The sequence below is a fragment of the Cervus elaphus genome, chromosome 30 (assembly GCF_910594005.1).
Source record: "Cervus elaphus chromosome 30, mCerEla1.1, whole genome shotgun sequence".
Classification (NCBI taxonomy): domain Eukaryota; kingdom Metazoa; phylum Chordata; class Mammalia; order Artiodactyla; family Cervidae; genus Cervus; species Cervus elaphus.
In genome coordinates, this window is record NC_057844.1 from 84,284,847 (window position 1) to 84,310,194 (window position 25,348).

The 25,348-nt window shown below is 45.9% G+C and overlaps 1 protein-coding gene across 3 annotated transcripts in view; it reads right to left on the reverse strand.

Moving 5' to 3' along the window:
- Positions 1-6,551: 6,551 nt before the first annotated feature.
- ANKRD10 (ankyrin repeat domain 10) overlaps positions 6,552-25,348 on the reverse strand; it is a 32,126-nt gene continuing 13,329 nt past the window's right edge. The window contains exons 3-5 of one of the 3 annotated variants that reach the window (XM_043892465.1): positions 11,276-11,365; positions 8,746-8,857; positions 6,552-8,089 (exon numbers count right to left, since the gene is read on the reverse strand). In XM_043892465.1, the coding sequence (XP_043748400.1) occupies positions 7,623-8,089; positions 8,746-8,857; positions 11,276-11,365 (669 nt within the window). In that variant the 3' untranslated portion in view covers positions 6,552-7,622. Of the gene's footprint in view, positions 8,090-8,745; positions 8,891-11,275; positions 11,366-18,857; positions 19,094-25,348 lie in introns of all 3 variants that reach the window. The other 2 variants (XM_043892464.1, XM_043892463.1) reach the window with 2 other exon arrangements.

Sequence of the window (25,348 nt, forward strand, 5' to 3'; positions counted from 1 at the left end):
CGTAGTTTACATACTCAGGAATAACCAGCATCACCGCAGAGCCAGGCTGGAGCGGCACGTGCTGAATGGGACCACAGTCACGTGAAAAGGCCAGTTCTTTTTCAGTTAACACAGAGATGCAATGCAGCTGGTCACTCAATTCTCATGTACGGCAGGAAAAGTAAGCGCATAAGAGGATCAAGAACAGAAACGGTGAGGAATAGAGAGGAAACAGTGAAAAGGGGCGTGAACACCGTCTAATGGCCAGAGAGCAGGACAGAACCCGGGTGCCCTTCCAAGCACCGGAACTTACTCTCGGACAAAGGTCACGTCGCAAACCCGCGTGAAAGGAAGCCACTCTGTCAGTGTCTGTGGCATGGTGCCTGGATACGTAGGAGAAAACAGACGTTGGTGCTGGTCTCATCCCATATGCAAAAATAAATTTCAACTGGATTAAGAGCAACTGTAAGGAGACCCAACCAGTCCATCCTAAAGGAGATCAGTCCTGGGTGTTCACTGGAAGGACTGATGCTGAAGCTGAAACTCCAGTACTTTGGCCACGTCATGCGAAGAGCTGACTCGTTGGAAAAGACCCTGATGCTGGGAGGGATTGAGGGCAGGAGGAGATGGGGACGACAGAGGATGAGATGGCTGGATGGCATCACTGACTCAGTGGACATGAGTTTGAGTAAACTCCAGGAGTTGGTGATGGACAGGGAGGCCTGGGGCGTGCTGTGATTCATGGGGTCGCAAAGAGTCGGACACGACTGAGCGACTGAACAGAACTGAAGAACAACATAGAAAAACAAGATCATAAAAGCATTAAAGGAACACACAGCACAGTATTATTGAAATCCTGTGGCTGGGAAAGCAATTTTATCTAAGAAGTTAAATTCAAACAGGAGGACAAATTTGGCAAAAACCTTCTATAGTTTAAAGACAGCAGAACAAAGTTAAAAAACAAGAGATAGAAGGGCCAAAATGTGCCATACATAGAAGATTGATACAAAAGCTGATATAAATCAATAAAAACGGCAATCCAGTAGAAACGTACATAGAGCATACAAGTCACAGAAAAAGTAATTTAGATGACCGATACGCTTATAAAAGGATTGTTACTGAGATCTCTCTGTATTGAAACTGGCTTCGAACTATGGCCAAGTCCTTGTTTGAATTCAGTTGAAAATGTTTTGTCCCAGAGAAACATACTGAAGCTTTAAGACACGGATTCTGGGGACCCTGAGACAGAAGCAGCTTATGGTCTGGGGCTGCTCCAGCTGCCCCCTGACCGGGGTCCATGACTCCTCATTTTCGCATTTGATCAAGTCTGACAGGCGCTAGAGACAGTTCCTGTTTTGTCTCTTAAATTTGCATATCTTTATTCATTATGCAGACTGATCGGCAGAGCTGTCTCGTCACTTTGCGGGAGCACTCCTGAATTTGGCAGATATATTCTGTCGCACTCCATAAGTAAATTTCTGAGACGAGTTTGTGTGCTTCACATTCAGAAATTAAAGGCGGGGCAGGAGGGCTTGGGTGATGACTTGCATGTGGCAGCGTGTGTAACTCAGGCAAATCTACACTCCACCGAAGCTGTGTTTTCAATTCCTTTTTACTGTATTCTAACTTCTTTGCTATGGGCAGCCTCTCTCAAGGTGAAGCAACTACTCCCTTTCCAGTTTCAAAACCAGCCTCAGATACTTTAAATATCCCCATTCCGGCTTTAAAAATCCCCACCCAGTCAACGAGCCAATTTACTCAATCTCAAGTAATTTGAATCAGATGGTGAAATTAAAGGCAGACCTGACCACGGTGAGCATCTGGGATAAATCAGAGATGGCCATTCCCGAAGGCTTTCCGGGGAGCGCTGTTGGTTAATCAGGAGCAAGGCGCCCCGTGGCCCCCACGGAGGGTCTTGTTCTTGACTCTGTGATGCTAGAAGCAAAATTAAACTTGGCTCCGTCGGGTCCCAGACGTCCTATGAAATGCTAATTTCTCTGTCATCTCATTCCCCGTTTCTCTGTGCCAGTTTTCAGCTTTTCCAGAGAGATCTCTCCTGTGACTTGGCTGTATACATTTTTTTCATCAGACAGGTGAGCCCTCGTTATATTCAGGGAGGAAGGAGGGGCTCTCAGCCTCTTTCTAAGACGTCATTACTGGTGTCACTTAATTTTCAACCACAAACACTAACCAGGTACCTGCGGACGCTCTGGGCATAGACTGGCCTTGCTTATCTTCAGGGCCTCCTACAGTTTCCGCCAAATGACCCCTGACACCTCGGTTCCCAACCCCTCCCCTCCCCCACGAGCATTGCAGAATTTAACCCCATCTTCCTCTTTGAGGTTAAGTGGGTCATGTATACCCAGAGCCTGGAGATACTGCATCCGCGGTCCCTTCCTGGGGCCTGTGTGAGCTGCCTGGTCTTCCCTGCTCCCACCTGCACCCTGGACGGGGATGTGTGTGTGCATGTGTGTGCACGCTGGGGTGCATGCGCAGTCACACCCGGATCTGCTTTGGTATCTACTGCGTTCACAGGGACGCCTCCTGATCGGCTCGGGGCCACGGTCTGGTCTAGTCTCTCTTCCCAGTCTGAGGGGCGTGGGCTTTGCTCATGTGTTCAGGGAGGGCGCCCTCAGGCGGGTGTTAGGTGTCAGGTCCCCACATGGTGGGCTTCCTGAGTGGTTCAGCGCTAAAGCATCTGCCTGCCAATGCAGGAAGCGCGGGCTTGATCCCTGGGTCGGGACGATCCCCTGGAGGAGGGCATGGCAACCCACTCCAGTGTTCTTGCCTGGAGAATCCCATGGACGGAGGAGCCTGGCGGGCTACAGTCCGTGGGGTCACAGAGTCAGACACGACTGAAGCGACTTAGCACACTTAGACTTAGGCACTCCAGAGAGGATAAAGCACATTCATCAAAGTGAGCGCTTCAGTTCACATCCAGTAGAAACCACTCAGATAAATGAAGTTTGGAGCACCTCCTGTGACAGCGCCTTTCCTGCCTGACTCCCTGGGGGTGAGGGGGGTCGGCCTCCAGGCTCCCTGACTCTGATCCACTAACGCTCCATCCGCCGCCCCCTGTGAGCACAGCTCTCAGCCCGGTTTCCTGCGGCTCAGGGGGCCCCTCTCTCCCGCGTCCCCTCCCTCTTCCTGCTGCTGCTCTTGGCTGGAGCCTGGGGGGCCGACTGCTGAACCCCCCCATCCCGGGAAGCCCCCGAGAAACGCTGGGAGGGGTCAGGAAGGCCGCCGTCTGTCAGGGGCCTCCCGGATCCCGGTCAAATGGGAGACTGGCTCACATCACCACCGTGTGCGGCATCTGCGCGTGGGGTCAAGGCAGAGACTCCACCTGGGACTGGGAACGGCTTGTCTGCGGGGCGGGCTGGCGGCTCGGAGGGCCTTTCCTGTTTCTGGAAGGTTGGTGGGGAACACAGGTGAGCAGGGCCTCCTGGGCTTGTCGGCCAGGGCCCGTGAGGGCGCAAATAGCCGGTTGTGTTAAGAGAAGAGAGGCAGGCAGAGAAGGTTCGGGAGGAGTGAGGAGTCAGCTGCACGTGCCCGCAGCACGGCCTGGCCAGGCTCTCCCGGTCCCCCCAGCCGGGCGTGCTCTCGTCCCGTGTCCCGCCGCTGGGAGAAGCTGCTGCCTCCAACAAGGCTGAGGCTCCTCTGCCTCGCAAGCTGCGCGTGTCCCTGCAGCCAGCCTCCACCAGCCCGAGCCGGCACGTCCCCTGAGGGGACCCCTCCCTCCACATCAACCCCGAGAGTCCTGAGCTCTGCCATCCTGAGACCCGGCTGCCCGCGGAAGGCCGTGGGGCACGGGGCCATCGCTGGCACGTGGATCAGAGCTTTGTCCTCTTCCGGGACCTCACCCTCATCTCCCACCGCAGCAGCGGCCACGGCTGCAATCCCAGCCCCGGGCGTCGCCGGCTCCGGGCAGACGGTCGGTCTCTAGGGGTGAAAGCTGCCCTGTGCTGTCGGGGCCCTTCACGTCCTCTCCTTTTCCAGAGTTCCAAGCGCCGGGAATACAGAATCGTGTCATTGTTGTGAGCTGGAGAGTTAATGTCGTTTGATGTCTGGGCCCATGTTGTTTTGCTGGCAAAATCAGCTCAGGCTATTCTGAGTTACAGGAACTGTCAGGAAAGCCCTAAAGCAGGGCATGAGAGGATTCTTTTAGCAGGAGGGGGCGGGACCAGCTCGCTGAGAAGTCTGCTGCGATTTTTGTAGCTGTTTCTGAAAACACTGGAGATGAATTCGCTGGTGACAGCGCTGTGGCGGTGGTCAACGGTGAAACAGAAAAACCTAAATTTTTTCCAGCTTTCCAGCTGCACGGGAGTCTTGACGTTGAGGGAGGTGCCGGGGAGGGGGTGGTAGGTAGAAAGCTTGGGCAGTGGGCTTAGGATAACCCAGTCAAGTTGTTCTAATCTGATCTCTTATTTTATCCTTAGAACATTTTAATGTCTTTGTCTCAGATCTTCCTAAACAAACAAAAAAACCCACAACAGCAATGAAATGAAAAGGTGGCTGTCTCCTTCGTCTGCTCCCCCATCGCCCCCAGCCCTCCGGCCCTCCGGTGTTGCTGGGAGGGGGTGGACGTCCCTCCCGGCCCCGAGGTCCACTCCTCTCCTGCATGTGTGCGTGTCTCCACCAGCGGCTCGCAGGGTGGGTCTGCACCTTTAAACGTGCACGCACGCACCTGCGCTGTAGGCGCCACCTTGCACTGCGCCCTGCCGTCCAGGTCACGCCTTTTGGTCCCCCCGACCCCCGGGAAGCCCCGGCTCGTGTCCACGGATGGCCATGCAGGGTCACGGTTCATGGTCACAGCGGTCCGTGAGTCCAGCTGCCACGGCTGGACGCGTAGGTCGCCTCTGATTGTTCGCTCTTACGAAGAACATCCTTGGATGTGTCGGGGTCGCATAGTGTCTGAGACGGTCCGGGGGCTTCTAGGGAGACGGCGGCGGGGGCGAGGAGCCTGGGGGCCGCCCTCTCGCACGCTCCCTTGCGCCGCCGTGAGCTCCCTGCGCGGAGGGCCTCGTTTCTCCCCTGCCTGCTCGGGCGCTGCGGCCTTAGCGGAAGTGACGGCCCCTTGGACTCCGCGGCCGGCGCCTCTGCCGCCCTCCGCCTCTGCGGCCCGACGGGTCACTGGAGCACACGCGGAGTGCCTTCTCCGGGCCGGGGTCCCCCCCTCCCCGCCCCGGACGCTCGGCGCTGGGCGCTCTCACACCGCCTGGCCCACGCAGTCTCGCCCCCTCCGCAATCCCTCCCTCCCGGCCGAGGCTGCCCGGGTCACTCTACTCGTGGTTGCTGTCACCTCATCCCCCTCCCCCAGGGCCCTTGCCTAGCCGCATACCCCACCTTGAAAGGCAAATTCCTAGGCGGCTTATGGTTTTGATGTTACTGTAAGTGCATTTCTTTATTTCATTTTCCAGCTGCTTGCCACTGGTATTTAACACAAGGGCCGATAAGGCTCTTCAGATCAAACACAGAACCAGTGACAGTTCGGCATGAACTTGATTTTGGTGCGTTAAGCAGAGGAAAATCTGAGCGTATTCCTAGTCAGTGTGAAAATGACGCCCACGTTTAAAAAAAAAAGTATTAATGAGAACATTCGTTTTCTTCTTAAAAGTCCTAATTTAAACATTTCTTCCCCATCTATATTATTCTGAAGCCGATTCCAGGCAAAATAGAATTCCAGTGTAACAGTTCAGTGTCATGGCTTTGAACCACAATGTATCAATCACCCAGGGAAGTGAGGAGGCTGCCCAGGCAGAGCTTCTATGAAGCATTCTCACCCCCAAGAAACAGTCGAATTCTGTGCAATTCCAGGACAAACCAGATGTCCTGATCTTTAGCAGATTTTAGCAGATTCAGTTAATGCTTTCCAGTAACTGTCATTAGCGGTTCACCATGAAGTCTTTGAGATTCTCTAAGACACAGTCCGCAGAGGGAATGAGCGAATGGCATTAAGTTTCCCCTCTCTTGCAACTCGGCCATCCTGGTGACTTCAGGATCAATCCCTTGAAATGGCTTCCGAGGGCACCTGGGCTCGGGCATGATGACAGGTGCCCGCCCGGGAGAAGGTGGCAGGGACTCGGCACACAGTGACTTCTGGGACACTTCCGAACAGTGGCCCAGGGCGCTTTTTCCTAACGTACAGAGAGGACTGAACGTGTTAAATGACACACCAGGTATGCCAGAATGGCTATTCTGTTGCCACTTGTTAACTAAGATTTCTGTATTTAAAAGGCTTCCATGTATTAATATGTGCTGGCTCAAAGAAGTTGAGGAAGCTATGGCTGTGGTTCTTTGTGAAAAGAAGCCTGCAGGGACAGTACTGTCAGCCGACAGCAATTCATAACGCCCCCTACCCTCCTCCCAAGAGAGACCCAGTGTCTCCCAAGAGAGCGCCAGTGTGCCTGTAAACGGAAAGCAGGGACAAACCGGAGGTGGTAACAGGTTTCCCACGGGCGTGCTCCACGGGCAATCAGAAGAGGGAATCACAGCTCACCAGCAGAACGCAAGCCAACAGTTCCTGCCACAGGCCCCAAGGCCCCCACACGCGGGCAGGCACACCCAGAAGCACATTGAGTGTGAGAGTTTTTTATTCAATCTGTAAAGGACAGTTTAAAAACAAAATGTTAGTGACACTCAGAGAACACTGGTTTTGTTCATCTGACACGTCTTCTATCTTCACCAATTTTTATTACAAAAATCAGAAAAGTAAAAATTCATGACAACAGTCACACAGTGTAACCACTAGTTGCCTAAACAAAAGCTAATTTCTATAAAACCATAAACTTAATGCAGCTTTATTAAGAGAGATTCAAAATTCTCTCAGTTAACTGGATACACATAGTGGTATATATTTTAAAGCAGAAAACCCCAAGAAACAAAAGCAAGGAAAAAACAAAGTATAGATCGAAAGAGTCAGTTAAATATGTTGACCTGACAGTCCCTACAAAGAGTAACTTCCACTGCATATAGAGGAAACCGTTATCTGTGGTAAAAATCCTCAAGCGCGAGTAGGAAACGTGGGTAAAAACGCATCAGCTCGGCAATCAGGCCCAGGCCGCACGCGCTGTCGGTGAAATCAGGGCGGCGACCGCCACCATTGGAGGAGGCACCGCGGCTGTCCTCAGACCACTGCGTGTTCCACAAGGAAGATCTTCACCCCGCGGCGGGCAGCAAACTTTCCAGGAAAAGGCTTTGAAATAGACAAACGCTCTTTTCTTCATACAAATCACTGCAAGAAATCTGTGTAAGGCTGTACCTTGCATAGGGAAAGAGTTGTCTTCTGTCAAAAATTCTACAGGGAAGAGGAAAAGCGAGCTCTTCAAAATGATACCCACGTGCCAAGGGGCGGGTTTACCAGGCACCTCACTCACTGTCTCCGATTCTTCATCAGATAAAATTTAATTTGACAGAAGGTAAAACAGCAATTTATGGTGACGTTATTCAAAAGAGAATATTGAGACTGGCAGCAGAAAACGTGAGTTCCAAAAGCGCGTCCTGAAAGAGGCCCCCGGTCCGGCGGAGAGACAGCCGTGCGCTGAGTGAGCCCTGCCGGCCCTCGCGTTAGGCCTCGGCCTGCCGCGCGGAGCGCGCTTTTCCGGAAAGCGCCGTCGGGCCGGGGCGCCGCGGCGGAGGCCCGCGCCCTAGGAGCCGTGGGACAGGTGCGCGGCGCCCAGCACGGCGCTGTGGTAGCCCTGCTCCACCCTGACGGAGCTGGCGTGCTCCACCACGCTGCTGAGCTCGGGGATGCTCTCGGCCGTGTCCCCGAAGCCGTGGTAGTGTCCGTACTGCAGACTCTCCTCCGCCCAGCACGGCCTGCTGGCCACGCAGCTGCTCGGGCTCCCGTTGAGGTGCAGAGAGCCGCACGTCTCCGGGCCGATGCGCGCGCTCGTTTCCGGCTCCTCAGGCCCGGGAACGCCGGGGGCGCCCTGGCTGCTCCGGAAAGGCGGCCCTGGAACCGGGCCAGTGCCGACTCCGCCAAGTCCTGCCGCGCACTGGCCACGCCTGCTCTCCATCCCACCGGGCTGGGCCGTGGAGGGGAAGTCCAAGTGTCCATTGGCGACACATCCATTTGTCAGTGTATTCGATACGGAGCTACTGTTTTTCATATCTGCATTAAGAAATACACCTGTCACCAAAATTCAGAACCAGAAGGGAGGAGAGACTATAAAACGCTTCCTTGCTGCTACTGTTTTACAGGATTTATTTAGCTTCTTTTCTTTACACAAACCAGTTTCTTTTGCAAGGCAAAAAAACTGTGCGTAAGTGATTTAAAAATAAAATGTAACCAGTTGCACTTGCCCGGTAAGATAGGAAACTCAGAAATTTCACTAGCGTAGGGGAACCAAATGGAAAAAAACCAGCTGACAAATATGCCACGTGAAAAATACCAATAGCATTGAACTGTTCTCAGTTTAAGACTAGGTTTGGAGAGCAGTTTTAAAAATCATGACCCTCGAAAAAGTCCGTCAGAAATGAACGTTTAAGTGTTCCCAACAAAGGGTTAAAAAAACAGAAAACTTCAAGCTTTTTTTTTTTTTTTAAGGAAAAAAAAAAGAACAGCAAAGCAATTGATGAAGCGTGTGAATTAAGGAAGCTCCCAGGATGACGTTGACAGCGTCACCGGAGCTCCTCACCGTGCCTCCTCCAAGGCGGGGGAGCCCACAGGAGTGGGAGCGGGGCTGTGGCTCCTTAGCAACACCCGGATCACACAGCATTTCTGAAAGATGCCAGAGCAGCACGGGCAGACCGCAGAAGACCACGAACCCCAAGATCCCATGCGTGCAGTCCCGAGTCCCGAGCACGTCCTGAAGTGTCCTCTGGGTTCAGCAATTACAGTGACTATGGTGTCCAAGGATCCACTGTCAAAACCCATAATCTGCATATACAGACATCCGTTAAGAAGGGATGTCTTATGGGAAAAAAAAGTCAGTCACAAAACATTTGGCCACATGGGAACAGGCAATGACAAGGTATTTTTCTGTATAACAAAACTCGAGGATTAATTCACATTCACAGGAATTCACACAACAGTACAGAAACGATCTAAGATTATGACTTGCTTGATGATGTTAAATTTTACCCCAGTGTCCTGCACTATTAAAGCAAGGCGTGACATTAACTACAGAAGCACGGACTCTGTCAGAGTGAGGACAGATTGCTGTGTGTCCCCTGACCTTATCACAGCCCCCACACCGTTACCCCGCCCCCTGCATTTGCACTCAGATAGGTTTCTGTGTGTCCCGCAAGTTTTCCTGATGACGGAAAATCATGGCTCATTCAATGAACAAAAACATCTAAATGTGTCACTAATTTTCAATTTTCTGGCAGTTTAAGTGATAGTTTAAGAAGTTCTATAAATTCTTCAGAAGATTGTGGATTATTTCTTTTCAAATTAAATGACGCTTTTCTATTTAGTTAAACTCAAGGCTGGAGAACAAGTCTTTCAAAAACTAAACATGAGGTAAAATTAAAAATAACACAAACTATTCTCAGAGGAGTATTTGTTTTTTCAAAAACCAGAAGCTTTTCCTGGGTAATAAAACTCATGGGTAGGATGGTGACCTTGATAGTTATTAAGACAACCATGCCACTGCTAACAGAGATGGAAGTTGTATTTTCAGGGGACTGGGCCTCAGGAATCCGGGTTAACTAGGCTGGTGTTGTTTCGTTTAATGTTCTCTGTGTGTGCACTGTTCTCTGCTGCCCAGTTAGAGTACACTAATTCCATTTTGCAACTTCAAAACCAAGGTTAGAGGAACCTAACATCATTATGGAACATCTAGTAAAACTGAGTGTGAAAACGGCAAGCATCCCAAAGACAGGCTGAGACTAACGCCGCTGGGCCAGACCTGCCTGCTGACGGCCTCCGGTACCGCTGGCCTGGGACCCCGCAAACTCTGCTCCAGTCTGCCTCCCAGGACTCGCCCCTCCCCCCTGTCCACCCACTGCAGGTAATCTCTAGCAATTTAATTTTGTTTATTGAAAGTGTTATAAATGAAATGATTAAAAATATGGAGAATGCTTACTTGATACCCGTTACATGGGATGAGCTGAGTTTAAATAATGGCCTGTTCAACGTCAGGTTCAAGTGTGGCATTAAATTTAACTTCAAAACCCAGGGAAATAAAATGTTTGAAGATCAAAGAGTGATTACTTCTGTCTTTTTAAAAGCATGTAGGAATGCCATTTTTTCTTTAAAGCTGGCTTTGAGTTTTGTTCTTTATCTTTAGCCAAGATTTTTAAATGTATTTTTCAATCAGAACTTCCCTTGGAAAATCTACCCACTTCATTTAATTACCCAGCAAAATGGTGACTCTACCCGTAACAGTTCTGTAGCTTCTAAAAAGATGCACACATTTTCATTATATGAACAAATATGATTTTTTCATGTACCCCTGGGAAACAAAATGTATAATCTTTTATCTCAAGTAAAGAATTTAGCATACAGACATAATAATAAAATTGTAAAAAAAAACAGTATCTATTTCCAAATGCATTAAAACATTAGGAGAATGGCTGAAATGTTTTCATGCTCATCTAAATAAAAGAATGATAGAAAAAAGCATTAACTAAATGGCTAAATGTTTACTCTAAATACTAACAGGAACAGAGCCCTTACCTTTTAAAAACCAAAAGTGACTATCAACTGTTTTAATATACTAAGGATTTTAGTGAAAAATGTGTTTTGTGCTGACATGGTCCTCAGCATTTTAGTAGATTCAGAGTGAATGTCACACAAACCAAAGCAACCAGGAGGGTTGAGAGGAAGATTCCACACTGGCCTGACTGGTTACAGGTCAAAACCATGACATCAGCTAGTTCTCAGTGTTTACAGCCAGCCATTCCTTTCGCTGTTTATCCCTTTGAAACTACTAGCAATAGCTATTTGTTTGATAAATTCACCCCAAGGTCCTGTATCAGAAAATGAAAAATGTTAAACCTCACTAAAATCAAACAAGGCACATTAAGCAAAAGCCTCAAATCAAAATAGAAAGATTGCACTTATATTTTTCATATCCATAAAACGCACCAAAACACTTAATTCTTGTATCTACAAACTTGTCCAAATCATAGCATAACATTCGTTAAAACGCTGGACAAAGTGCAAAAACTGTCTGAGCCAACTCATGTTAGAAATAACACGCATACTGGTTCTTGCAACGACAGGGGGTCTGCATTGCCGAAACAGTATAGATTTCTATTTCTTTTGGTCCAACGGAACCACCCTCCGGCAGTTTGGTGTCTTCGACCGTTGGACCGTGGCTGCGGCTAACGGGAAACTGTCCGCCCCCACCTGTGACAAGGTCTCTGTCCACGTGCATCTTGTCGGGGTCGTCTTCCGCCTCACCACTCGCAAGCGGCATGGACTCATCCAGACTGTGGGCTGCACAGAAAACAGACAAGTTTAGGTTCCTTGCACCTACGCAGAGAACTTCAAGACAGATGCGTCTCACTCCTTGTTGTCAGAGCACTGGATGCTCCCAAACTGTCAAGTGGCTTAATAATCTATGGATTACCAATGAGCTTGGCACACTACGAAGAAACTTACTTTCCCACAACAGAGAGTAATTTCTGAAACGTGCAGCTTTGATGAAATCATGGCAATTCAGACACCTACTTGAGATTTACTTGCTGGTGTAAATTCTCATTTAGGCTGGTATTTGGGCAACATAAAGCAGTTATGTAACTCGAAGTTACATAACTAGAAGTATTTCTAAATACTTTTAAAGATTCAGGACGCTCTGTTACACACACACCCCCAAATGTTCCTTCAGTTTTCATAAAGAAATGATAATTCTTGAGTAACAAAAAACCATTACAATGATCCTCAAATTAAAAAATCAGTGATTTCATTAATAGAAAACAAAGTAAATCCCAAGATCAAGACAAGCTCGTCCGATACGGGCTGAGAGCAGCTCTGGCCCTGTGCCCCAAGATGTGACGCAACTGGAAACACCCAGTAAGCTTCTGGGCTCCAGGACGTCAGGGTCCGAAGCTAGGCACACGCCTCAGGGCACGCCCACGCTCACATCGTGCAGAACAGCGAGTGTGCACACTTGGTACCCCTTCCTGTGGGGGTCACACACTCTGTGTAGAGATACCTCCTGCTAACCCGGGGGCCCCTACTTCTCAGGGGCAGCCACTGCCACGCTGTGCGTGGCTCTCCAGGCTGAAGAACCAGGCATTTTTACAGCATCGGATCCGAAAGGTCACTTGCACATCTTGCCTATATTCATTTACCATGAAATGAACACATCCCAACAACTAAATTCAAAAGGATCCTTAAAGCTGAGTAACAGCTCCCTGAATGGCTGGACCACCAACAGCTCACCCGCCACCCAGCTCCCCACTGCTGCCTGAGTGGGGCTCCTTTTCCATCATGAACACCGTAATTAACTACCATCCCTATAAACGCACTTTTGCATACACTTCTGCTTCTTCACCAAGATAAACTAGAATGGTTTCTGGGTCACAGGATATATACAACAAGTAAGTAAAAACATTCAGTGCTTTTTCTTACAAATAAACATTTAAAAACAGAAAGACTTGAACTTTGCAGCTTCAACTACTCCTAGAGGCACATGAATCATTTTCAATATCAGAATGAACGTTATCAGTTTCAGGGTATCCCCAAACTGCTAAGTTTTAGAGGACAGTCTTAACAAGAGAAACACAAATTCTCGATGATTAGTATGCGGAAGAAACCAACAGAATGGTGTGACTTGTGCCGATAAGAAAAAACAGAAATGTGCAGACATGAGGCCGCAGACACCTGAGAAACAGAAGTGCTTTAAAACCAGACGCAACAAACTGAGGACCTCAATGGTCTTCAGAGCTTTTCTTAATCCTCCACAGGCCCCACTGAGGTCAGTGATAGGCTAGGTTCCAGCTTCACTATCAAACAAGGTACTTTCAAGAAATCAGTGGTAGACAGACCATCTTTTCTTAAAGAAAAAAAAAAAGAGTGGGGGTGGTTGGGGGAGGGAAGTTCAGGTAGCAGCTGACAAAACCCTCCCAACCTCCGATTCTGTCTCCGCAGTGACGTGGGACCCATGGCTGATAAGCCAGACCAGGCAGTTGACTGGGAAGCAGTGTGGGCTACTGGGCAAAGCCACAGACGGCCTCGAGTGAAAGGTCAGACCTCACTGGGGACACAGCAGCTTGACGTGGCCATCCTCCCAATGCCTGGCTTTGTTCTGGAACTCAGGGCCAGTGCTCCTCAGGGAAAGGGACATCTAAGTTTCAGCTGCAACTTCAGATATCTAGCAGGTTTTAAAAAGAAAAGCGGACAGGTACCACACGTGGACCCCCTCCTCCCCAAAAAGCACGACAGAACAGCTTCACGAAAGCAGGTAAACTGTCCCTTCACGCCCCAAGCCCAGCGCCTGGAGTGTCTATTAGTGAACAAAGCCCTTTGTAGCCAGAAAGGGGACAGGCAGAGAGAGCAGGCAACACCATCAAGAACAGGTAATCGAGACTGGCAACGAAATGAAGCAGGACAGGATGGGAGACCTGCCACTAGGGGGCCAGAAGAGCTGGTGGCGGAGGGAGCCAGAGGACATTCAAAGGAAAAATGCATATAGAAAGGAGCAAGACCCAGCGCCACTTTAAAGCAGAAGCTGACCCCTTAACTAGACACCTACGCGGGGCACCAGGGTGCTCCTCCCAAGGCTCTCCTTTTGGGTGCGTCTTGTTAATGCAGTTTCTCACCAGCAGAGCAGGATAAAAATGTAACAATGAGACAGACTAAAGGCTTTCAGATTTTAAGTAAAGAAACTCTACTAAACGTGGGAGGCATACATGCAAACGTGGACAGGCTACAATTACTTTCTCCATAGACATCCTTTGTGAGGCGTTTTCCCCATGAAGGATCTATCTGCCAGGATACGCAACCACTTGCCTGCTACCCCAGCTGCCTAGAACCCCTGGTAATGCACCTTATACCGTCTCCGTGTCTGTCTTCCCAGCACCTGGAATTAGGAAGGGCTCAGACAGTGCCCCGGGAGCAGAGGGTGTCACCACTTACCTTTCAAAATTGCATGAAAACTCACGACATTAAACCCAGCCTTGCAGCACTGGAAGAACACGGATCTGGACTTGACTCCCCTCTCCCACACGTTGCTACCGCCATCACCAACGCAAATACCGCAACGCCTCATGCTGCCTCTGAGAAAGGTGTCTTGTAGACACTTCAGAAAAAGACTTTCTTCCAAAATGCTTGATTCTATGTTTTAGAAAAGAAGTATTTCCCTATCTTCCTACTCCAGTTAAAAGGAAAAATGACCAAACACTTGTTAAGTGTCCTTAGCCTTTGACTTCCAAAGCAGTTATCGACATGACTCTGATACATGTCAGACAAGGCATACTTATGACAGAACATCACCTAGGATCGCCTCAGAATAAATCCGGTTTTCTTCTCTCAGAGGTAGCCAGGACCAGGTGTGACCACTGCCCAAGAAGCCTCCTGTTGTTGACGCTGGGGCTAGGAAAGATGTTCCATTCGGGAAGGTGCCCTGGGGCAGCATGGAAACCTGCCCTTGAATTTTCATATAAACCAGAGAGCTGAATAAAACTAAAGCCAGGTACCAGAGTGAATCTAAAACTACAAAACTATTCCTGATCAAGGATTTAAGAAAACATCGGGAAAACCTTCCTTAGCTTTCAAAGACAGGGGTCTGCAGCACCATAGCCACTGTACCACCAAGGAAGCTTCCCTCTGTGCTGGCTGGGTCAGCTCGGGGAGATGTGCCCGAAATCCTGATGCAGAACGTGTACGCAAGACTGATCGCCAGGCACACTTACAAAGGTACCTAGGGCTTATGAAGAACACCTCATCAGGCTTCTTTTAACTTTAAAGGCAGAGAAATCTCTCAGTAGGCAAAACCTAGTCTACCCTGTCCTGTACTTGATGTTAAGTGCTTCAGTTAGCTCACGGGGCGTCATCCTCTAGATACCACCTGATGTGCACGCACTGCCAGGCACGTGCCCGTGTGGAGCCCAGTGAAGCCTGGGGTCAGAGTAGCGACCTCCTGCCTTCTGTGCCTCTTGAAGCGAAGTCCTAAAAGCTGAACCACAGCCAAGGTCACTCCCACCCCTCCGGCCTCCCCACTGATGAAACCCCATTCCCCAAGGAATGGCTTCCCTCCGTTACTAACTAGACTGTCCTCTTCTCCTACACAGCACCTTTTACCCAGACCCCTTTAAAGGAAAGGCCCCGTCAGAACCTGAACACTGCAAAAGGCCGGCAGGAAGGCGGTCCTTTCTACCTGCGGCCTCTCCCGGGACTCCCACCAGAGCCCACACTGCGGCAGACGGGGGTGGGGGGGCTTAAGGGGGCAGGTGAAGGAAGGCGCCAACTACAGAGGAGTGACTGCTGCAGAAACACTGAGCAGGGAGCTGGGGTCTTGTTAACAGAGGATGGAGGGGAAGGTGCGCGTGACACAGAGGACCCGCTCCTGGCCGAAGCGAGCCGCAGCCACTGTACGCGCGGAAGACAGATGGGCCTGTTGAGCTCTGCTGAGCTCAAGACTAACCCGAAAAAGACTGGGCTTTTAAATGTAATTCATTCGGGTTATGTATGTATATAAAACACTATGTCTTTGGAGATTAGAATCATCTTTTAACTGGAACACAATTGCAAACGTTTGGTCAAATTTTAAAAAGCAAATACAGCCATTTACTGCAAGTTGGAGAACACTAAGGACACATCAAAGGTTAAAGTCTTTTGCGGTCAGATACATGGACCTAAACTAGAAGGAACTACATTACAAATTTGATTTCTGGAGAAGGAAATGGCAACTCACTCCAGTATTCTTGCCTGGGAAATCTCATGGACAGGGGAGCCTGGTGGGCTAGTCCATGGGGCCACAGAGGTGGACAGACTTGGTGACTGAGCATGATCACTCAGCTATCTCAAGTCACATCCATCCTCCTTTCTCCTTGTCTTTTTAAGCCTGGTTATCCATGAACAATTAAGAACAGAAGGTGGAGATTCTTTGTTATTTCATCCTCAGGAATGTGGGCTGAGCAACTTCCTATGACTGATTTTAAGCAGTCAACCTGTATTTTTCCTAAACAGTGTTTTTCAATACCTAACATGTTATACATGAGATGCTAAGCTCAGTAACATACTTATTAAAACAAAAACCATGAAGTCAACTTAACATCTGAGATTGACCTGGCACCACCACAGCCTCCTGGGGATGGCAACTGTTCACCCAAACAAAACTAGGTACCTGGGTCAGTCTGTCCCTCACTGCCTCTCCCCAGCCAAGGCTCTGGAGCTGCACCCAAAGTACTAAAGATTGAAAACAAGATGAGGCTTCTCTCATGGGTGGGAGTGGCGTTTTTCTCTATCCTAGATCATTGATAATTTGGACAAGTTTCCAAGGAGTACACTTGTGAACAATTGTACTGTTACTCCTATAAGCTAGAATGCTAACAGACCTAACGCAGTTTATTCAACAGCCACAGTTGAAGTCCTGAGGCCCACCTGTCACTCTATCCTGAGCAAATGGTTGGTCAACGTGGAAGGGACAGAAAAAAACCCCAAACCTAGCTATTATGAACTGATATTTCCTTGCATTGTCCTAAGTGAACCAAATCTCCCACACCAGGGAAAATATTACCCTATTGAAATACTTTTCATCAGTATCAATCTTGGATTTTAACTCACCCTCCTGACCAGGGTGCATGCTGACCCTGGTGTGAACGACTGCAAAGACATCTTCAAGTACCCATGTCTGCTGGACAACTTGCTTTCAAAGGATAGTTTGTATTTGAGCCATACAAATATCAGTGCCTTAAATTCTTTTACATCATATGGTTTTCAAAGGAAAAACCACTCCAATTACCTTAAAATATTTAAAAACAATTTATTAAGGAAGAGATCCTACTCTCTATGGATTAGAGTAGGTAACTTTCACAATCGTGACACCAAACTTGAGTCAATTTTACAGGATACATCCATCTTTTAAGAGTTGGCTTAGCCAGAAAAATCTCTGGAATTAATAGCTTTTGGGTATACTCCACACTAAAAACATCAGTATGTGTAATTTATTAAATTCTAGGAATATAGAACAGACTAAATTTATTGATAAGGTCCAAGTTATGTATTTATGTAGCCAAGATACTTCAGGCATGTTTTTAAAAAGGTAAAAGAGATTTAACGCCCAGCCTTAGGTGTGTGTAACCACCTGTGAACTCAAATGCCAGGCTCCAGCCTCATTTTCTTAACTGGCTTCCTTGAGCTGGCTGCTAGGAATGCGGCAGGAAGGGAAAGTTGTGCCTTGAGCTGAACGTGCAGAGCATGAATCTCTAACCCAGCTGACCAAGATGAATCCTTGTCTGGAAGAGGAAAATAAAATCCCCTAACACCTGTATAATTCTTCAAACCCAATTTGTGCAGCAACAGGGCCTAGGATGTAAATTCTTAAGTTTCCAGGAACCCTTGGAAAGACTCTTCCAGACACTTCAATAATGAGATACTGGCCAATGCAACTGAACTTGAAACCTGAAGAGACTAGTTTAAAACTCTTTAGGTATATTTGAATCGTCATAGAATGTTAAGTGGTATCTCTTTTAAAAAGCTGAACAGAATTTAAGATTTATCCTGTATGCTATCCTGTATCCTGACATGGACACGTGTGATTCCTGCACCAGGGCACAGTGAAACTAATGATACCATTCCAAAATATGAACCAGGCATTAAATAAAACAGGGAATAGTTTTTGAAGTTTAGACGTATCTTCATGTTCTGGGTATGACTTTTACAACATCTTTCTAAAAATTAGGCCCATAATTTATACAAGTTATGAATTTTAGAAACTATTAAGGTCATATATTCATTTCTATGGAAAAGTTGCATAATCACAACTTTTCACAGTGCCAACATCTTAAATGTTGTGAAGGAGATAATTCACTTTTTATTGACTCTGGGAGAAATGCTTTTGTCTGGATACGTGCCAGTTACACTAAAGAGGCACAACGCTGGGAGGGTCAGGCTGACACATCAAATTTAAAGGCACGAGCCACTCAGACTATACTTGAACAGTTGCTTTCTTTTTTAAAGCCAAAGGGCATGATTTTGTATTTATCCTTGGCAAATCTTATCTGAGCACATAATTTCAGTGATTACTTTCACAGTCACCTCTAAACTTCCCTTTCCATGTAAGTTTGCTAAACATTCCTGCCAAGCTACTAATGTCTTCTGATTATATATATTAACTTTTTCCCCCTAAATGAAAGGGGAACCTCAAAGAGTGACCAGCCGACTCTGTTTATTTACACGTCCTGAAACCACCTAGAGATAAAAAACTGGAAGGACAGAGAACTGAAACAACTTACCTTGGAGACTGAGCCCCTCAGTGTGGAAGCGGCACGCTAGGCCCTGCTGTGACACACACCACACCGGGGTGCTGAGGCCAGCTGAGGCCACGCAGCAGTGCAAGCGCAAACACCTACCTTCCCCGATGTGAAACTGTATTTTACTATCAGACCAACAACTGTTGTAAGTCCAGGAAAATTCACAGGAAAAAAAAAATGAGGCACAGGGGCAGATTTTTTTAATAGTTATATTTCAAACAGGTACAACAAATGAGAAGACTCTAATTCATGGCAGGTAAACCTGGGTGTGCAGAAAGTTACACACACACATTTACACTTGGGCGGTAACTGCCCTCTCACATCCTCCCCTCTCGTTAAATGGCCAATCTTCCAAGAAGCAACACAGGAAAACCTCCTCGATCACTGCACCAGAGTCCTCCGGGCACATACCCTTAGTGAGGGAGTCATCTCCAAGGCGCGCTCAGCAGTAAAAGAGAAAACACGTTAGAGGAGGAGACAGGTGTGCTCGCCCACCCACAACGCGGTCTCACCTGCGGTTCTAGCTTTCTTCACTCCAAAGGGTTCCGCATCTTCCAAGCATCTCTTGCGGTTTGTTCCCACACTAACGTGATTGGGAAATACACTCAGATGGCCTCCGTTTAAGGTGCCATTGTGACAGAAACGAGTCAGATGACAATTCTGGAGGTTCAAGAGAAACTGGGTACACTCTTGGAAACCCTGGGTTTGAGCAATGTCTGCTGCCGTCAGGCCACTGGCATTTCTCAGGCTGTACGACACAAAAACACTGGATTACGTCCCGTCAGCGCGCGTCGGGTCTCTGCTCCTGCGCACTGACTGACTATCTGAAGGTGACATGAGAGGGCATACAGATTTACGGCAAGTCTTCAGTAAAGAAGGGGCTGCTCTTCCTATCTCCGTAACTAACTTCTCTCTTACGCACATTTGATTACTAAACAAGATTTGGGAGATAGTTAATTTAAAAATCAACATACTAAACTTAAAAAAATAAAAGGCATCTTCCTATTTAACGTCTCAAAATCATGTTTTATGTTAGTCTGAAGAATGAAAATTTATGCTAACTTCAGACTTAACCTGAAACTGAATTCTATATTATCTGCACTTAATAATTCATTCCTTTAGCTCCAATAAAATCATAACAAACAAACATTTACTGAATTGTCCATGGCATTCGTAACAATTGACTTCCTAAAAGCAAAGACAAGTGGCTTAATGACAAGCCAGAATTTGTGCTGACATGTGACACCATAAGTGGAAGTTTAGACGGATGCCCTGAAATTGATTTATTGTCAGCCTGGAGATCTGAAAAGCTGAGTTCTTTGAGATTTTGATATTTTGGCCATAGGAAAACTTGCAGGAGTTTAGATTTTGGCATTTGAAAGCATGTGAGTGGATGTCTTCTTCTAATACTGTCCTAGGAGCTCATCCCTGAGGCCAAGTCCTACCACCAAGAATCAACATCACCCTGTGGTTCATCCCACTGACAAGCACAGGCCTGATGTCTCTGCACCAGCTAAGATTCCGACTAGTCAGGAGGGGTGGCAGAGTATAAATGAAGGCTCTGAGTAAGATGGAAAGAACCCGTTGAAACTGTAAGTCTTAATTAGGAAACAATAAAAATCAAGGGAACAAAAGCAACTCCACTATGAAGTTCCCCTGGAAGACAAGAAAATACACTGCTCTGTGAAATGAATCAGTAGCAAATCAGGCTGTCAGCTGCAGGCTGATACAGAAACTGGAGAAGCCGAGGAAGCACCCACACCTCATGGCAGACGGCTCAGCTCTGACCAAACACAGGCCTCGCCTTGTCTCGAAAGAACAATGCACAGCCCTGGATGCTTGTTTCCTAGATTAACATGTTAATGGGGGGAAAAACCATTTCAGAGAGAAAACTACAGAATCAGGGACAAATAAGGATCTTCCATTTTAAAGATAACGATAAGCCCTGTATTCCTAGTTCCAGCCATAATACATAAGACAGTCCAAATTCAGGAATGAAACATCCATACACTTTTGGACAATCATTAGATATGTTTCCATGTTTAAAAGCACGAAAAAAAGAAATGATTTATACAGTTTGAAGAAAGGAAAAAGCCTGAACTCAATTTGGTCAGATATAAATGAGACAAGACTTGAGAATCCCCCAAACCAACGATATTTTCTTAAAAATGAGAGGCATTGGATGTAGGACTACTGGGAACTAAAACTGACATTTGCTTCGTGGCTATGATTTCTGATAAATATTATTCTAAAAGTTCATAATGTTTTAATTTTGACATATAAAAAAAGGAAATACCAAAATTTTGGCAGAGTTAATTACATTAGTTATCTGCATATAAAATAATCATATACTTGATTTTTAGTATCAGCATGCTATAGAAATTTAACACTCAAGTAACTAAGACTGAATAATTTTTTTAAAGGGTGTATTTCCTTTTCAGAAGATACCATGAGTGAAGGGTCCAAAAATGTCTACTCTATCAAGAATGTGAACAGAGTAAGTTGCCACAATTAAAAAAAAAAATTTAACTCAACAAAATTTGAAAAGATGAAGACCTAGAATAAGCAGAGATTATAAAATGATTTCTATAGACATAAATATGAACTTGCTCTCCGAAATCAAATGCAGAAAACGAGAAACCGTTGCTTAAAATGAGGACACACAAAGTTGTCAGTAAAAATTACTCCTCCAGTGGATGATAAAATAAAGAACAGCACACAGACTTTTAAAATGGCATTTACACCATAAATGCCAGTTCACCAAAGAAAGCTGAGATGCTCAGGGAGCATGCCAACTTTTTAAAGTCATTGAAAACAAAGCTATCCAAATTACATTCAGTTCCTTCACTCCTAAGCAGCCCCGAGTCTGAGTTGGAATAGCAAGTTTACTGTTCTTCCAAGGAAATACAAAGAAACACAACAAGTAAGGCCGGCACCTAGAGATCACAGAGACTGTCTGTGTCTGAGGGGGCGCAGCTGAGGGAACACAGGCAGGGTCTCCTGCCACCATGGGGGGTCCAACACTAGCACGTCACTCGGCTTGGCTGGAGCCCACCAAATTTCCAGGTGGGGTGACGTAGTACCTTCACAACTCCAAAGAACAGTCACCAGAGTCAACTCATGCTATGTGCCCCCATGTGTGGACCAAGAAAGAAAGAGCAATCATAAGCCAAGCTGAACTTCAACTGACTCCTCAAATAACTCTGAGGGGTTGATGAGTGATCCAAAAGGGAGTTCCAAACATTTCAGAAGACATACGGACAGACATCAGAACCTGGGACACACGGTAGCTGTGGAAGAACTACTGGAATCATAATGTCGGCATTATCTGTGCAGTGTTATTAGAAATGGGGACATATAGTATCCTTTCTCCACTTCTGGTGAAACTACGGAAGACTTCAACTATGTGATCTCTCAGTTCCTAAGGACTGAATGCAACGTCCAGTTTAATAGTGCTCGTGTTCCTCTAAAGCAAAGAGATCTGTGAATACCTGACCCCGCAGAGGACAGCAAACCTCCCTTTCCCTCTCTGACCTCCCAGTGCCTTCCTCCCGTGCGACTTTCCTACGTGCCCACACTCACGCCTCCTTTCTCCACCTAGTTTAACACGCTCCTCTGCTCCGCTCACACTTAAAACCTGCTCTACTGGCCGTGCAATTGTATGGTGCACAAAAACTGGGTGGGAAGGAATGGATGGGACCACCGATTCAGGGAGCAGGCACTTTTTCTGTAAAGGGCTGGCCAAGCTTTCCAGGCCGGACTCCACGCTCTCGCTGTTGCCTGAAAGCAGCCTGAGATAGGTGAGCAATACAGTGCTGGCTATGCTCTAATAAACCTTTAGCTACAGGCACTGGAATCTGAGTTTCATATATTTTCACATATCGTGAAATTAAATATTATTCTTTTGATTTTCACTCAATCATTTAAAAAACGTAAAAACCACTCTTAGTTTATGGGCCATATAGAAACAAACAGTGGGCTGGACCAGCTGAGTAACATCTAACCAACAGATGGTATCAGTAACTAGTCTTCTACTGTTTTAAAATTCTGTGCAGCAGACCCACAAGGTTAATTTCTGGTGTGCAGCAAAGCAGCTCAGTTCTATATACATTCTTTTTCACATTCTCTTCCATTATGGTTTGTCATAATTGAACTTATGATACTGCAGTTTCTTGTGCTGTAGTGGGACCTTGTTGTTTATCCATCCTGGATCTAAGAGTTTACACCAGCCAACCCCAAACTCCCAATCCTTGCCTTCCCCACCCCTCTTACCCTAGGCACGGGGTCTGTTCTCTCTGTGAATCTGTTTCTGTTCTGTAGATAAGTTCACCTGTGTCCTATTTTAGATTCCACATACAAGTGATATCGTTTATGGTCTCTGTCTTTCTCCAACTAGTCCTCTAACCCTTAATAAGAGATGTCTATTGGTTCCTGAAAAATGTCTCTCTGGTAATTTTGCACACTGTTCAATTCAAACAAAATCAAACTTTTTTAAAAGGCTGCCAAATCTGTTAAACCACAATGTCAAATACCAAGAAAAATATCTAAAGGTAAACTTCAGAAGAATGTAAAAATAAAAGGCTCTCAGAGAGCTCGCAGAAGTAATACAATCATTCCTATTTGAGTGTTTTCAGTTGAAAGTTCAGAGTGTCTCACAACTGAATCAGGCAAAGTGCTTAATGTGATGAAGGTGAAACTGCCTTTATAGGTCTGAATCCTCAAACCACCTCTTTATACTTCCTAAGTAAAGGGCTTTCAAGTGTACTCCACAGAGGCTAAAAATCATGCTGGTTTTTTGCTAAAGACTAGAATAAATAATAATTAAGTAGGGTAGTTCCCAAGACACTTTAACAAAACAGGCTCAGGTCTTTAAATTCATTTTTTAATATACGCTTTCTTGAGCATGTTTCAATTTTGACATTTTAAGAGTTGAAACAGTTGCCCTGGTTACAATGTATCCTCAATTTATGAAGCCTTCAAATTCTAGTGTTCCAAGTGTAAGCAGATTTTAAACCTAGTGATTTTGCTAAAAATCCAATAGGAGCTGGGAACATGAATGTGATTTAGGATTTACAGGCTCTAGGATAATTTTACATTTGAATGTGGTCTCTTGTTCTGTTACGGTTCTTTTTAAACAGTCAGGTCTTAACTCTTCAATCCTGAGGTATTCACTACACTTATGCTGACCACGCCTACCAACCCCACGAGAGACTGCTGAAGACAGTTATTCTGGACTGCAGCCCGCACACACCAGTCCAAAGGGAAATTCACAGTATCTGGCAGATACTGTGCAAAATTACTCTAAAGAACTATGCTCTGCATTAAACCATTAAACATACATACCAATTCAATGTCTTTGGTTGATTGTACTTGGGCAAACAGACTAAACCTGATCTAAAATTTACCTGTGCCCTTTTCTGAAAGCAAAATGCCACATATGGAATGTGCTGTGAGGCTGTTCAAATTCTACTTCACCTCTCTGGCCCCCTCTGGTATCCAACTGAAAAGTCTTTGAAAATGGGCAGAGATTTTAAAAAACCAGACATCAGTCAACCTGGGTGTTCAAACTGGGTCTACTCTGTTGAAGTTTTAAAACTGACTTTCTTTAAAAGCTGACACGATCAGATTCGGAGGCTAGTAAAATCAATCTGCTACAATTCATTACGAAAGCTAAGACAACTGTCTTGTGTCGACAGACTTTGGTTCCTGTAGCTTTCACTGAGACTACAGAGTCATTCTACCCATATTCTCCCAATAGTTCCTAGTGTTGTTTCAAAATTGGAATATGAAAACATGGGAAGACAAAGAATAACATCTGCTGTGAATTATTCTGCTGAATAACTGGCAAAATAAGCCAAACTTTTAAAACTCTACTAAAGTTTAAACATAAATGCTCATATACTCTATTTTCTGTAGTAAAATTCTGAATGGTTTATTACAGCTTATTATACCTAACATATATCCCCAAAGAACTTTAAAACAAAGCTCCACACTGCTGCCAGCTAATCCCCCATCTATTTTCCACTTATAGTGTCACAGTATCAGAATATGAGAAACTGTTCTAATAAAGTTTTTTTTTTTTAATTTGAAAAACCACGGATCCAAAGTATCTGAAATATATTTAGAATCTGAGTTGTCACATCACCTTCAGGATGTTTTCTTTTTAGTTAATGCCATGTGACAATAAAAGATAACCACAATGTTTATATAAATAGTATTTCTGTTAAAATTCTGATCTCAACTTAACTACTGTTAGTTTACAAATAAAAAGGTAGAGATCATAAATTAGGGTAAGCAAAGCATGCAAGTCTAAAGAATCTACGTCTGAACCCCTAGAGTAGCATTAAAACCAATCACCGCAACAAATACCTCAACAGTACCATGCCTCGCGGAGAAAGGAAGCCATACTGAGCATATTCAATGCCACAGCTGTAAGGGTTCGGAGAAGCACCTGTGGCAGTCTCAGCAGTTTCTATATGGAATGCTCCCCCTTTCTAGGATTACTTGAAAAAATCAAGTCAATTCGAATTACGTAGCTGTAAAACATTGACATGTGTAGTTTTTACAGATTCAGAATCTTCTACGTGATTTAAAACGGGCAATGGTTCATAAAACAGGAAACTTAAATAATAAGGGATCACATATTTGCAGGCAACATTTTGATTAAAAATACATATACATACATGAGGTGCAGAAGCACATTTACTGAGCGTAAGCCATTGTCATGTGACCACCTTGACCAAGAGCGATCGCTCTAAAACACTGCCTTTTCAATTACTTCTAGTAATTTTTAGCATGAAGCCAATTTAATTATGTCAGTATTTCAACAAAAGTTTAACAGTATGGACTAAAAACCATTAACTCACGATTCTGGTTACTTTAAAATTTGGTATGCTGTATCTCAAATACATTAGTAACTATTCCTAGATGGAAATAAGCAAATACATGGAATCATTAAAAAAAAAAAAAAAAAAAGAAAACATTACTAAATGCCCATTTGTAC